The 15,745-nt window shown below is 43.1% G+C and overlaps 1 protein-coding gene across 1 annotated transcript in view; it reads left to right on the plus strand.

Annotated features, from left to right (window-relative positions):
* Nucleotides 1–15,404, plus strand: part of LOC138632784 (cytosolic carboxypeptidase 4) — a 90,960-nt gene extending 75,556 nt beyond the window's left edge. Inside the window, 2 exon segments of the mRNA XM_069718605.1 lie at nt 1,158–1,327; nt 12,630–15,404. Of these exon segments, the coding sequence (XP_069574706.1) occupies nt 1,158–1,327; nt 12,630–12,939 (480 nt within the window). The 3' untranslated portion in view covers nt 12,940–15,404.
* The last annotated feature ends 341 nt before the right edge of the window (nt 15,405–15,745 follow it).

The following is a 15,745-nucleotide window of genomic DNA, read 5'->3' on the forward strand; positions in this document are numbered from 1 at the left end:
ATATAAATGGATAGTTACTGCCAACAGGACAATGTCTTGCTGACTAAATTTGCTCTTTCTGAGTGATGTTAACTCATCCATCCATCAGTCCTTGTTCACCAACGATCAAAACTTTTTGTTTTTTCAGCATTCAAGAATAAACTTCCAATTTTGTATTGAACACAAAGTCATTATGATGGTAATAAGATGGGAGGTTTGGGTGAATATTTGGATGTGGGATTTTGACCGGAAGGCTGTTGGAGAGGGGACAGTAAACTGTATTGATGTGACCAGTAATTTGAAGCTCACACAGCAGAGACATTGATTTTGTTTCTTAGGCAAACGGACATCTGCTTATGCTCCACATGTAAACCTGTCGTTCTCTTGAAATTATTAAGCAACCACCTTTCTCACACATGCACGTATCTGCTGCCGCCCACCTAATGATCAAATGTGTTTTGGATCAATATTTTAGAAGCCTTCACGTGCAATAGGAAGTATGTGACAGACTTACGGTTCCTGTTATTTTCCATGGAGACCACCGAGCCGCTCACACCTCTGTTCAATGAACTTTTTCCTCATCTGTAATTTCTGGGGAAGAGCTCCGCCCACTCGCACAGTTCATTGATCCATCGCAGCGCAGAACCCGACCCTCTCAAATCTGCTGGAATAATTCAATAATCTAAGCCTGAACCGACGTGATCGGGTTGAGTCTGACGATTTAAATTGGGAATTACAAACTTGAGTGTTCAGACATTTACAAACGTGAAATGAATTTCTTACAGAAGGAGTATTAAATTGAGGCTCAGTGAGCAGAGATGTCTCATTGTGTCTCATTCCCTGCTGCAAAAGGCTCTGGCTCCTTAGACTCCCAATCAACTCATTGAAATTATAAAATGGAATAAAATTCAGCAGTAAAATCTTTCAGTCCCCAGTCGGGAGCTCCGTTACTGAAAGGTACTGATTCAATCAGTAATGTAAGGGATTCATTGTGACTAGTGGACTTCTGTTGGTCAGGATTTGTTTGAACATGTACTGAATACTTCTTACCATCAGTCCAGTAAGAAAATGTGTCAGTGAATGTTTTAAGATCTGAGTGGATACCTTTCTCTCATTATAAAGAGTTACAATTCTTTTTGACTCTGTGTTTGTGTGCGCACGTATGTGTGTGTGGGCAGGGCCTGCAAACAGGAACCAAGGAGCTGCAGGAAATGGGGGTGAAGTTCTGCTACAGTCTGTTGTCATTAACCAAAGACATGAAGGCTCTTTACACCAGGAGAGTCAACAAGCACGTCGACCTGGACCACAACATCCTGGACCACAACATCCTGGACCACAACTCTCACAAGTAAGCCTGTGACATGTGCATGTTTATCTAAATGCCCTCACAGGGGCAGGAAAATATGGATAATCCTCTGAAGTGAAGCTACTGTGCTGATTGTATGCAGCAGGGCCGGAGCTGAAGGTTCAGGCTCAGTTCACAGTTTCAACACGTCGTGTTCTGGCTCCACACGCCCGCTGGAACCGATCACTATTTTAGTCACTGCTTGATATCCCATCAGACGTGGCGCAGACATTTAACAACGTCTAACCACTAGAAGCACAAAAATCACGCGGCAGTGACCAAATATGGAAGTTAAATAAGCGGGCAGACAGAAACGTTTCTGAAATGTTCCATTGGGGCATAAAGGACGGAACCAACAGGACCCGTCCGCGGTTTCTACCTGCAAATGGAGTTCCAATGTAGCACCGACAAACATGAAATAATGCATGTAATATGTACTCTCAGTTCAACATGAGCTCAGTCAGATATGTCCCCCATGGAGAGTACTTACAATGGTTGTGACCAGGGAATATACAAGGTGTGTACATGTGTGTGTGTGTGTGTGTGTGTGTGTGTGTGTGTGTGTGTGTGTGTGTGTGTGTGTGTGTGTGTGTGTGTGTGTGTGTGTGTGTGTGTGTGTGTGTGAGCTGAGCTGAGAGCAGGTTTCATTAAGCAGCTGTAGGTGTTGTTGGTGGAGCGGTGGGAGCTGTGCGACAGCAGTCTCCTCCACCTTGTAGTTGTCACAGAGTATTTTTAGCCTCGGGTTGTAAATGAAGAGTGAAACAGGCGCGTGTTTACCTGAGGGTGGCTCCAGGCTGTAGATATGATTGCTATCCATCAAGAAATCGATCACACACACACACACACACACACACACACACACACACACACACACACACACACACACACACACACACACACACACACACACACACACACACACACACACACACACACACACACACACACACACACACACACACACACACAGTTTCTCCACCGAGAGCAGCCTCAAGGCAGAACAGCAGCCTGCAGATCGGCCTCATCCTTCCTCATTGACCTGTGGGATCATCAGCCAACAGCATGCTGCATGTTGATGTTAATTACTACTATAGTGACGTTGTACTCCCTTTGCACCGAGAAGCCTCCTCCGAGGATGTAACAAGACGTCCTGGAGCAGACTCGGATGAGAGGTTGAGGCTCATCATAAATCAGTGAAATTAGAAAATCATTTTTGCCAGCTCGATGCAGATGTTTTAAAGCTCAAATACACTCGAGCTCATAAAAGCTGCTTCAAATACAACACAATGCTATTTTTATCCCTCTCTCCAGACAAGGGACAAACAGACTGGATGTGGTGACTGCCCTGAGAAGTGTTTTTGCTGTCAGTGTTTATTGCTAGTGACAGTACGGACGTGTGTGAGGTTCCTGTCAGTCCATCTCATAGAACAGATCCTCTCCTGTTTGAACAAGTCCAGTCCAAACTGGCAGCTCACATTTTTACTGTCCTGCATTTTACTCTGTAGCTCCAGTGGCTGTTTGTCTGGCTGTGAATGTGATGGACAGGTCAGTGTAACACCCGAACACGTCCGGTGAGGACACCAAAAACTTGTTGCAGACTGTTTTCACTGCAGTCACAGAGATCATTCCCTTTACTTTTACTATTCATCAGGCTGCTTTGTTCTTGCTAGCAGAGGTTTAATCACTGATGAAATGCAGAGTGACTTCATTATAGGACACAGACTGACAGACTTATCTACAACAAAATAAGTTGAATGAGTTTGTTTTGCCTTCATGGAAAGCTAGTACAGCGTCTCACTGTGTGCGTGTGCGTGTGTGCATGTGTGTGTGTGTGCGTGTGTGCGTGTGTGTGTGTGTGTGTGTGTGTGTGTGTGTGTGTGTGTGTGTGTGTGTGTGTGTGTGTGTGTGCGTGTGTGCGTGTGCGTGTGTGTGTGTGTGCAGCACCAGACGTGAGCGCCTCTGTTTGATAACCCACACACAGGTATGCTGTGCTGCAGTGATTGATGTGAGGATCTAAAGTGGAGCTGAATGGCTTCCATTGATTTTCAGACAAGTGTTCAATCTCTCCAGAGAGTTGTGACAGGTGGAGGTGAGAGAAGGTCTGCAGTTGAATACACTCTCTGCTCTGCATCCAACTCTCAGGAGTTTACTCATTTTTTGCATTATTCTCATTTCATCTTTCCTGCACTGTCTCCTCCTCTCATCCTTTCTTTCTTTCCTTGATTCCTTCTGACACGTTACCACGTTTTCCTTGTTCATCTTTATCTTTGTGAGCTCGTTCACTTTTCTCACATCCCTCATTCGTTCTCTCTTTCTGGTTTGTTCTCTGTCTTTCTTCTGTCTTCTCACACAAAGTGACTGAATGAAGGTCCATCACTGACTTCATGTCATGTGTGGATAATTACATACAGCGTGTGCAACACTTATTGCCTGTGACACTGATGTGTGACTGCCTACGTCTTGTCATAAAGTGGTCTTCTCTTTCATATTTCATATTTTATTCATCACACACAACAACGAGCTGCTATTTCTGCTGGTTATGCTGTACTTATTATGGATTTTATAAAACATGATGGCTTCCTCCAAACAGAAACTGGACTGTGGTTCTGTGACACATCAGTCAGTCATGGATGAGAACCATCATCCACCCCAGTTAGAAAAGTCAATTCAGATGCATCAGTAACTTGAACACGTTTTAAACTTAGTTAATCCACACACGGTCAGTCTCAGTGAGTTGTGTCAGTTTGTGTGTGGTTTATAGCGCCACACACTGGTGGATGTGGGATTTGATAGCAACACCGGACAGGATTCACATTTCTTGTTTGTACTGTAGTTTTCTGACAAACCGGGTCACTGCGACACAGAACAGAAAAAAAATGTTTTACAGAAGCTGCAGCACAAAAGAGAAACTACAGTTAGAAATGTAAAACTGGGAAACACCCCTCAGGCAGAGTGAGGGGTGGGAGATATGGCCTGAAAATAATATCACCACATATCTGGGTATTTTTGTGATAACGATATTCCTGATGATGACAAAATACTGAAAAATATCTCATTATTAATTTTGATCACATCCAATTTCAACAAAATAAGTGTAACAGATTTATATGTCAGCAGAAATGTAACATTATGTCTCCAAATATTCAGTAAAAACCAAACAAAAAACATATCTCAGTTCTTTAGTAGACAGCAGTACCTCAAAGTGAGATTCAGATCTCCTTGTGTGGAGCTCCGTGTGGGTGGAGCGGGGGCGGAGCCACCCAGTGTAAAACGCAGAGAGGAAAGCGGAGGAACGGAACAGATCAAAATAAACCCTAAGATGCAGTGCTGATTATTTTCTCCCTTTAATAATCTAAACTGTAGTTATCATTCTGTTTGTAAAAGAGTCTTTTGTTAAATAATTCCCACTCATCAAACCTTTTTAAGAAACCAACACTACAGCCAAAAAACAGTCGTTCTTTGAGCAGTGGATTTTGTTACCTCCTGACAGGCAGGCTACAGCTTCCCCCCAGTTTCTAATCCTTATACTAAGTCAAGCTAACCAGTTGCTGTAGCTTCACATTTACAGAACAGAACTGAGACCAACAATTTCTTTAAGAGACCCCAGAAATCTGAGCTGACGCTTTCAGCCATGCTGGTTGTGAAATAGCCTGCAAAAGTATGTCATACGGTTACACTGCGTGTGACGTTTTTATATCAACAGGTCAGAATAATGTCTCCATCTCCATATGATTTTTTTCTATTGTATGAAAAATGATACCAGTATTATAGTAAACGATATGATATAGCACACCCCTCAGGCGGAGCTGCAGGCGGAGCTGCAGGCAGCGCTGCGTAACAGTTACGCCTGACAGTGAAGTCCTTCTACACCTCCCGACATTCCTGTCTGTCGGATTCTCATCTCACATCACATCAGATATCCTCCTTTCAATGCAGCGCAGACAGAATCTTTCGGAAGGTCTATCCACCGTCTGCGGGTGTCCCGCTGAGATGTTCTCACATGCTGTCTCCATGGCAGCCAGCAGGGTCATCTGCGGTGATCGTGACCTTTCCACCTCCATGCTGACTGGAACTCCTCCACTGAACTATGAATGAAGAATAAGGTGGGAGGAATGTGTTGTGTGGCACTGTGGGACACCATACTCTGAAATATCGCAGCACACACAGTGACGTTCCCTCCCTGTTGACACAATGACAGTAGCTCTGTGGCCGCTGACATTTCGACCAGTCTTTGTTCGTTCCAGTGGACTTTATCAGTGTGAGCTGGCAGCTGTGACTGTGTCGGACACCGCATGTGTTCTGTAGAGTAAACAGTCAGTTGTATTGTTGCATTTCGCTGAATCACTGATATTTGGCTGACCAGGCTACAGAAACCCAACATATAGATATAATAACAATGTGATTTTCATATATGTAGACGTAAAGAAAATGTAGCTTTAGTATACCACACCTTCATCTAATACTTCATTTTCTATGGGTTAATATTGTGAGTCAATCTGACCCCTAGATGGCAGTGTGGGTTTGTCTGTCTGTCCCTCTGTTTGACCCGCACCAAATAAAGAACAGATAGAACTACAGTAGAGAGAGTAGAGTCCAGGGATTTGTTCTGGATATTCAGATTTCCCAGAGAACCGATCTTATTCACTGTGTGAAAACTCTGACTTTTCAACCTGCATCACCATCTGGTTTAAATATTCTTTTGTTCAGTACTTTGGATTGTGAGCAGTGTTGTTGTTAGCATTATTATTGGGACCATGTGTTCAGCTTCTCATGTTGAGGTAAAGCCTCAGAGAAGCTGCGTGGCTGCAGACTATACAAAACAATTTGAAAGTTAACAATTACTTTTAATTAACATTGAAAAAGGAAACATACCTGGATATCAGGTCTCAAATTAACTCCCCATCCCCACTCTCATTTGTCCCCGTCCGCTGCCAGTAGGTCCAGTGTCTGGTTCATTCACAGATGTCCTATATTTTCCTGACAAGTGTCCTCTTGAAACTTAGTATGGTCTTCACTAAATAGCTCAAACAAATGTTGCATGTCACGTAAAGTCGTGTGTCCGGGTCACAGCAGGGGTCCGCATGGTATACGAGTGTGAAGTCAGGTGACCAGTTGTCACATTTTATGTGGGACTGCACAGCACTCATCTCTGTGTCCCACATGGTGAAATGACATATCTCATATTGATTGACACTTTTCTAAAATGTGGACGTGCAATATTCCCACTGAAACCTAAAGATGGCTGCAGTCAGATGAAGAAACAGTGGTTGACGTAACTCTTGTTCACTGTGCAGCATTTTGAATCCTGCAGGGCAGCAGACTGCGGGCATAAAGCTAGCGCCACATACGACCACTTACTGTGAAAATGTAGCATCCTTTTATTGTTTTTAAGATCAGATAAGATATATTTGTTTGGGCCTTGACATGCGAAATGCCTGACCTGTAACCTGCCTCGTATATTGTGTGTTTTTATGTTCTAAGGTTGGTAAACATTAAAATTTAAGACAACCTTTCAGCATCAGTAAATTGTCCCAGATTGTCCACCACACACCTGATCTTTGTCCCACATTTGGTCTGCTGGGATGTGGTCACCCTACATGAGGCTGAACCTCTGTACAAACATCTGTCTGCAGATCAGCCTTCACGATGGCACTGATCGGATGCTCCCGCTGCACATATGAGGACATCCGAGGTGTATCCGCAACTGTGCAGTTTTACTCACCTTCCATGAAACAGACCTTGAACAGAAAGATGGCCGAGTCCAGCGTCCAGCTCTGTGGTTCAGATCGCTATAGATGACTCTACCATGTTAATAGGCTGATGCCTGGTGTGGAGTCCATTAATCGCAGCGTAGGTCGTGTGGTTGTCTTCCTGTCCCGTCTCAAAGTGTCCTTGCTGCTGGTCTTTATGCTAAGGTCGGCTAGTCACACATTGACTCGAACACTGTACTGTAGATTCAAACCGTCTCCTCCTCCTCTGTCATCACAAGTCTCAAAAATACTCCTTCGGTAACACATATTTCCACCAGGCTCTCAGCATCCACCTGAGAGCAGCCGTATTTGCTCATCGTGCTCTTGACTCTGGTTTTCATGTTTTTGCCTTCAGAAAAAACTGGACTGATGTTACAGACAGCTTTCAGCAGCTGATTGATGCAGAGGAACTCTTGAGCTCTGGAAAACTTTGGGCAGAAGCAGACCGGAGAATATGAAAGAGATTTCTGTGAAAAGACGAGCTGTTCACTCTGAATGTGGAGTTCGGTTTGAGCCTCCAGTGCCTTCCCTTCCTGTGCTCTCTATCAGCCACAGAACGCGCTGACTGCCTTTTCTTCTTCTTCTTGTTCTTGTTCTCTTTGTGTTCTGTATCTACACTGCTTGTCCTCTCTCTGCTTCTGTTACTCTTTCTGATTACACCCACAGGAGCTTCTTCGTGTCTTTGAACAAACCGTGTTGGAACTCTTGCTCAGCACTATGATTCACAGCGAGCCTGGCGGGCTGCCACGGCCTGCAACCTGCTCTGCTCGCTGGGATCCATTCAGCTCTGCCCTCGTCTCCTCTCTCAGCTGCTCAACTGCACTTCAAATGAGCAGTGCTTTGTTGGACTAAAGTTACACTGCAGTCTGACTCCACTCACAGTCGTGTCGCTGCAGTTGCCCGCTATACTTCTTATCTGCTGCTGAGCAGGTCCACTGGAGTCATGGTGGTTGAGTGCCTTGCTCCAGGGCACATTAGCCACAAACACTGCCAAAGTATCGAACTTATATCTTCTGTTTCCTTTCTACGAAACTCCATATTGCTCCTGCACGCTTGTGTGACCGTATGTTGAAACTCCTCAGCCTTAAAACGAGCACACGCCGTCCTGTTTTATTTTCATTTTTCATTTTTATTTTCATTTCATTTTAACAGATAAATTCATATGAATAGAGACAGTGACATTCATAAATACACTCAGTTTCCAGTTTTATTACTCACACCTGGCTAAAACCTATGCAGTCACTTCCTACTCGCTTCATTAATGTTTATTCAACCCTTGTTTAATTAAATTGGATGCACAAATATATCAACACCTCTGTGTGAGTGCAGGTTTAAAAACAGCAGCATCCTTCATGATCACCATATAGTTAAATTAACCTCAGTCAACAAACAGTGACCATCACACCCTTCCTGAAAAGGTCTGTAGTTTATAGACACACACACGCACGCACGCGCATATAATGTACATACAGTGTACAAGTCAATGCTGACCTGTTCTGGTGTTACCTGACTCATGCATGAATATCTGGTCTGTGCACACTACAGGGGGTCATTGCATCACGCTGGATTTAAACCTCAGATTATTTTTGAAACTATTGGAGCAGCTTTAACCAATCAGAATTCTCCAACACTCTCCCACCGCTGCAGCTACATTTAGAAAAAGACACTTGACTTCATTGTCGTTATCGTAACTTTCAGACTCTGGTGTTTGATTGGTCCGCCCTTGAGAGTGGCTGAGTGAATGTTAATGCGAGCTGGGTTTCCAGACTGTGATCACAGCAAAGAGAACTGCAGCTGTGAAGCCACACTCACATATTCCCACAGTGAGTTGGGTTCCATTAATACCAAGCTAATGGATGATGCCATGGACCCCCAAATTCTCAACATGAACTTTCCTGACCATAAATGAAGACTTCTTCATTTTCTTTTCTTTTTTATGGAATTTGCAGTCATGTCCCATCACTCAACACTGCAAACTGTTAACTCTGTAAACATGACACACAACTGAAGAAAACCCCACTAAAGCAACTATTAAACCAGAACCTCAGTCCCCCCCCCCCCTTTTACACACTGATATCACAGCTGAGTTAATGAATTTCTGAATGAAAAATGTCAATCAAATCTAATTAATAGAAGTATAAATTTGCTTTAGAATAATTTCACATCAGGCCTTCAGACAATCAGGATGTATGACTACACACTGTAGACAAGCTGCACACACACACTCACACACACTCACACACACACTCACACAAACACGTAGTTGGTGCTATCAGTATGCGAGACACAAGACACACTCTGTCTTTCCCTTCTGTCTCCTCCCAACCTTCCTCCCTTTCCTCTGTCTCTTTCAGCCACAGTAAGTTGATCAGTGTGCGTGTCACATCCTGTCTGTCCCAACGGACTATAAGTGTGTCTCTACATGCTCACACACACACACACACACACACACACACACACACACACACACACACACACACACACACACACACACACACACACACACACACGCACACACACACACGCGCACACACACACACACACACACACACACACACACACACACACACACACACACACACACACACACACACACACACACACACACACAGCTCCATGATGTGTGTGTATGTATAATCAGATTATTGGTTACCGGGGCTTTCTGTCAGTTGTCAATCACAGTGACTGTGGCTGAGCTCAAGGTCACACTGTGAAGAGAAGGACAGAGCCTGAACATAAAATAATTCAACAAGTTGTCAGATGGGTTTCAGCCATCTCTCATTACATATTCGAGTTGTTCACACTTTGTTCAGACAGAATTCAATTCAATTCAATTTTTCCCTCAAAATGCTATCCACAACACCCCATAATGATAACGTGAAAAAGGTTTTGGGCAAATTTTTTGCAAATCTATTAAAAATAATAAACGAAAGAATCACATGTACATAAGTATTCACAGCTCAGGCGCATCCTGTTTCCACTGATCATCTTTGAGATGTTTCTACAACTTGATTGGAGTCTCCTTCTGGTAAATTCAGTTGATTGGACATGATTTGGAAAGACACACACCGTCTATATAAGGTCCCACAGTTGACAGAGCATGTCAGAGCACAAACCAAGCCATGAAGTCCAAGGAATTGTCTGTAGACCTCCGAGACAGGATTGTGTGAAGGCACAGATCTGGGGAAGGGTACAGAAAGATTTCTGCAGCACTGAAGGTCCCAATGAGCACAGTGGCCTCCATCATCCGTAAATGGAAGAAGTTTGAACCACCAGGACTCTTCCTAGAGTCGGCCGCCCGGCCAAACTGAGCGATCAGGGGAGAAGGGCCTTAGTCAGGGAGGTGACCAAGAACCTGATGGTCACTCTGACAGAGCTCCAACGTTACTCTGTGAGGAGAGGAGAACCTTCCAGAAGGACAACCATCTCTGCAGCACTCCACCAAGCAGGCCTGTATGGTAGAGTGGACAGACGGAAGACACTCCTCAGTAAAAGGCACATGACAGCCCACCTGGAGTTTACCAAAAGGCACCTGAAGGACTCTCAGACCATGAGGAACTAAATTCTCTGATCTGATGAAACAAAGATTGAACTCTTTGGCCTGAATGCCAAGCGTCATGTCTGGAGGAAACCAGGCACTGCTCATCACCTGGCCAACACCATCTCTACGGTGAAGCATGGTGGTGGCAGCATCATGCTGTGGGGATGTTTTTCAGTGGCAGGAACTGGGAGACGAGTCAGGATGGAGGGAAAAATGAATGCAGCAATGTACAGAGACATCCTTGATGAAAACCTTCTCCAGAGTGCTCTGGACCTCAGACTGGGGCGAAGGTTCATCTTCCAAAAGGACAACGACCCGAAGCACACAGCCAAGATAACAAAGGAGTGTCTTCGGGACAACTCTGTGAATGTCTTTGAGAGGCCCAGCCAGAGCCCAGACTTGAACCCGATTGAACATCTCTGGAGAGATCTGAAAATGTCTGCGCACCGACGCTCCCCATCCAACCTGATGGAGCTTGAGAGGTCCTGCAAAGAAGAATGGGAGAAACTGCCCAAGAATAGGTGCTAAGCTTGTAGCATCATACTCAAAAAGACTTGAGGCTGTAATTTCTGCCAAATGTGCTTCAACAAAGTATTGAGCAAAGGCTGTGAATACTTTATTTTTAATAGATTTGCAAAAATTTTAAACAAACATTTTTCACTTTGTCATTATGTGGTATTGTGTGTAAAATTTAGAGGGGAAACAAATAATTTAATCCATTTTGGAATAAGGCTGTAACATAACAAAATGTGGAAAAAGTGAAGCGCTGTGAATACTTTCCGGATGCACTGTATACAGCACGCATGTGGAACATCTATCTTGTCCTGCTGGATGTCAATGTTTCTTTCGACACCACTGATCAGAACGTTTCATTTCTGAAATTGAAACATGTCATTGGGATTAAAGAAACTGCAATAGGTTGGTTCAATTAATCTATTTCTCATGTCAACAATGACTCTTCCACATACACAAAAATGAGTTATAGAGTTCCACAAGATTTAATGTTAGGCCTCACTTTATACATGCTTCAATCAGGTGATATTATGAGGAAACACTGCATAAACCTTTGTTATGCAGATGCCACCCTGCTATATATTTACATGAAACCATATGAAATAAATCAGTTGACGAAACTTGAAGAATGTCTAAAAGACATAAAGGCCTGGATGAGCTGTAATTTTCTAAACTCAGACAAACTAAAGTTGTTGCATTTGGTCCTGAACACTCGAACACCTTTCTCACTAACCACAGAGTTCGTCTCGAGAACATTGACCTCCAGCTCCACTGTGAGGAACCTTGGAGTCTCGGTGATGAGGATTTGTCCTTGAACTCACACAGATCCAGTCTGTAGGACTGCTTTCTTTCATCTCTGTAATATGAATGAAATCAGGAACATCCCACGTCAGCGTGATGGGGACCCATGCTGTTGTTCCTTCCAGGCTGGACTACTGGAACTCCTTGTTGTCAGGATGTCCCAGTAACTCTTTCAAAATCTGCAGTTGATCCAAAATGCTGCAGTGAGAGTCCTGACAGGATTTAACAAGAGAGATCAGATTTGTTTTCCTGTAAAATCAAGAATAGAATTTAAACCTACAAAGCTCTTAATGAACAAGCTCCATCTGATCTCAGAGATCTTTTAGAACCAGATCATCATAACCAGAGCTTCTCTCTCAGAGTGCTGCCTGCTTGTGGTTCCAGAGTTTCCAACAGTAAAATGGGAGGCAGAGCCTTGATCTTTCAGAAGCCTCTCCTGTGGAAACAGCTCCCAGTTCTGGTTCAGGAGGCCAACTCCATCTCTACTTTTAACATTCAAACTTCCTGTTTGATCAAGTTTCCAGAGCTGCTCAGGTGACCCTGAACCATCCTGCAGGTCTGCTGCTGTAGAGGCTGCTGGGGGACCACCCATGATGCACTTCTCCTCTCTTTAACTCTTCATGTCACCATGTTTGTTTGACCTCAAGGAAACAGTGTTTTGGTGAGCACCTCTTAATTCAGCATCTCTTCTCTCATGCAGCTGTTTTGAAGATGACGAGCCTCCATGTGTTGAGGAGATCGAGTACTCCACGTATTGTCCCATGCCTAAAGGCGCTGATCTGGACTCAGATGTCAACTGCAACATGGTCAATGCTGGTGAAGAGGAGGAGGGTGACGAAGGACACAGTGCAGCAAAACGTCAGCAAGGCTGCGTCGGCCAATCACAGCAGTCAAACATGAAGGGTCGCCTGTTACCTTCCCAGATCAGGCAGGCATCCATCGAAGTGCTCAGTGAGAAGAGAAACATGTGTAATAGTGTGAATGTCACCAATGGACAGATCATAGGTTAAAGAAATATTTCTTTATTTTGTCACAAGAGATGGAGACGAGAGCCTCATTTACTGTCTGAATGATTTTCTATGCGCTGTAAGTTTTCCTCCATGAAATGTAAAGAAACAACAGGATCATTTCACTCTAGACTAAACCCTGTTTCCACAAAAGTTGTGACACTGTGTAAAATGGAAATAAAAGAAGAATGCAGTGATTTCCAAATCAGGAAAAAAAACATTAAATTGCAAATAGACAAAAGACAGCTGAAGCTGAGAAATCTTTATTGTTTTGTGGAAAGTGTATGCTCATTTTGAATTTGATGGCAGCAACACATCTTAAACAAGTTTGGACAGCGGCATGTTTACCACTGTGTTGCATCCCCTCTTCTTTTAACAACACTCCGTAAACGTTTGGGAACTGAGAAGACCAGTTGCTGGAGTTTTGGACTGCAGGCAGGCCAGTTTAGCACCTGGACTCTCTGACTACAAAGCCATGCTTTTGTAATATGTGCAGAAAGTCATTTGCTAAAATAAGAACCTTCATCCCTGTCAAAGTTGTTGTCTGGATGGCAGCATATGTTGCTCCAAAACCTGTATATATCATTCAGCATTAGTGGTGCCTTCCGGGATGTGCAAACTACCCATGCCGTGTGTACTGATGCATCTCTGTACCATCACTGATGCTGGCTTTTGAATTGTGTGCTGATAACAAGCTTGGTTGTCCCTCTCCTCTTTAGCCCAGTGTACGCGGCCACAGGACAGTTTTTCACTTTGCCTCAGTCCATCTTAAATGAGTTCAGGCCCAGAGAAGGTGGCGGTGTTTCTGGATCATGTTTATATATGGTGTCTTGTTTGCATGGTAGACTTTTAACCTTCTTTGCAATTTTACAGTAAAGAAAAATGTTAATAAGTTTTTGCATTATTTTCCCACGCAGTCTTTCACAGAGTGGTGAACCCATCCCCATCTTCACTGCCGAGAGACTCTGCCTCTCTGGCATGCTCTTCTTATACCCAATAATGTTACTGATCTGTTGCTAGATTTACGTAATTAATTGAAATGTTCCACCAGATGCTATTTTTTTAGCATTACTCAACTTCTCCCATCTTTTGTGGCCTGTGTCCAGACTTTTTTGAGAGGTGTTTCTTGCATTCAATTAAAAAAAGGCATGTTTTTTTCATAAAACAAAAAAAATGTCTCAGTTTCAACATTTGATATGTTGTCTTAAGTTTGTTTTCAGTTAAATATGGGTTTATGAGATTTGCAAATCATCGCATTCTGTTTACATTTTATACAGGGTTGACATTTTTTTGGAAACAGGGTTCTGAAATCATAATAAGTGTGTAACTTGGCTGTTAGTGAGGAAAGCTAACAATGCTATCATTAGCGTCAATGCAGGTCAACTGACTACATTTAAAATATCCGGGATGAAGCAGCTTCTTAAGGATCCATTCAGACGTGTTTTATGGGTGGTCAGCACAAGTCTTAATGGTGTGGACTGGTCTTATGCAACCAATAAACGGGCATATATTTTGACGTGAAAGTAGTTCCAGTTATATTTTACTGAAAAAAAATTATCTTTCAAACAAACAGTGCAAACCACAGAAATATGTTCTGTATTTATTCTTCATCACTGGGTGAGAATGAAGAAGCTGCAGCAGCTGGCATTGTGTATAATATTTAGGTACTACCAAGCTAACTTCTAACACTTCAAACAACTTTGTGTTACAAAAGAAAAATACTTAAATCCAGATGGTTTTTTGTGACTTCTGATTTATTTCAGCCTGTATGCACAGTTTATGGTTTATATAGATTTACAGCGCATTGATGCAGCTATAGCTCGTGCTTTGGTTGTCAGTAGCTAGTTAGCAGATTGAACTGAACTTAATTCTTGTTATTGTGTGAACTTTGGAAATCCACATGCTTGTATTATTTGATATTAGTAGGGGGCAAGTAAATGTGTGAGTGGTGAGTGTGTGGACCACACAGGAAACAATGCCCTTAGCAGCTGAGTTTCTTTCAACCTTTTCTCCTGCTCTCTTTTTCCTGTCTCTGCATCAGAAGATAGTTTTGCCGTCAAGCCTGCCTCCGCCAGACTATTGTTTACAGCTTTAGTTCTCTTTGCTGTCATTACAATGTAGAAACCCTTGCACAGCCACTCTGAAGGGTAGACCAATCAGCAGCTAGTGGTTGTTGCTAAATTAATTAGGATCTAGTATGCGTTTCCTTTTCTTGCATGTTTTGCCTGTTTCAATTGTCCCCCACAACATCGATTCAGATCTGTGCTTTGACTCATCCTTTTCTTATATTTGATACGTGGTGGATTTGTTTGTGTGCTGAGGATCCTGTTAATCTTCTGTCATGGCCTGATCTTGTTTTTCCCTCCACCTGCCCCCCCCCCCCACCCCTCGTGTTTTCACCAGGTGAATGCACTTTATTTTATTTTCCTGTCATCTTTTAAATAAAGTGCTTTTGTTGTTTGTCCTCATGTCTCAGTGTGGTGCACCTCGGTCCTCATTCCTCCTGCGAACTTGACAAACTGTCAGTCATTTGAAAGCTGTGCCACTGACATGATTTCTGTTTCTTTTTATGAAAACAACCACAAAATGTCCATTTTATTAATCATTTGTTCAAGTCTGTTACCTTTATTAATAGTCACTGTATCAATTAAATTTCCATTCAGATAATTTATATAGTGCTAATAACAATTGAAATAGTCTGAAGACACTTTACAGAGCCTAAAGGTCTGTACTATGAAGCAGGATCTACGGTTGTTCGGGGATCTTCAGAGTAGAAGAGCTTGCTGAAAGTGGACAACTGTCATCAGAG

Source organism: Brachyistius frenatus, unplaced genomic scaffold (assembly GCF_029030835.1).
Source record: "Brachyistius frenatus isolate BFR_SWC_R1_liver_20210118 unplaced genomic scaffold, ASM2903083v1 Contig_194, whole genome shotgun sequence".
NCBI classification, from domain to species: Eukaryota; Metazoa; Chordata; class Actinopteri; family Embiotocidae; genus Brachyistius; species Brachyistius frenatus.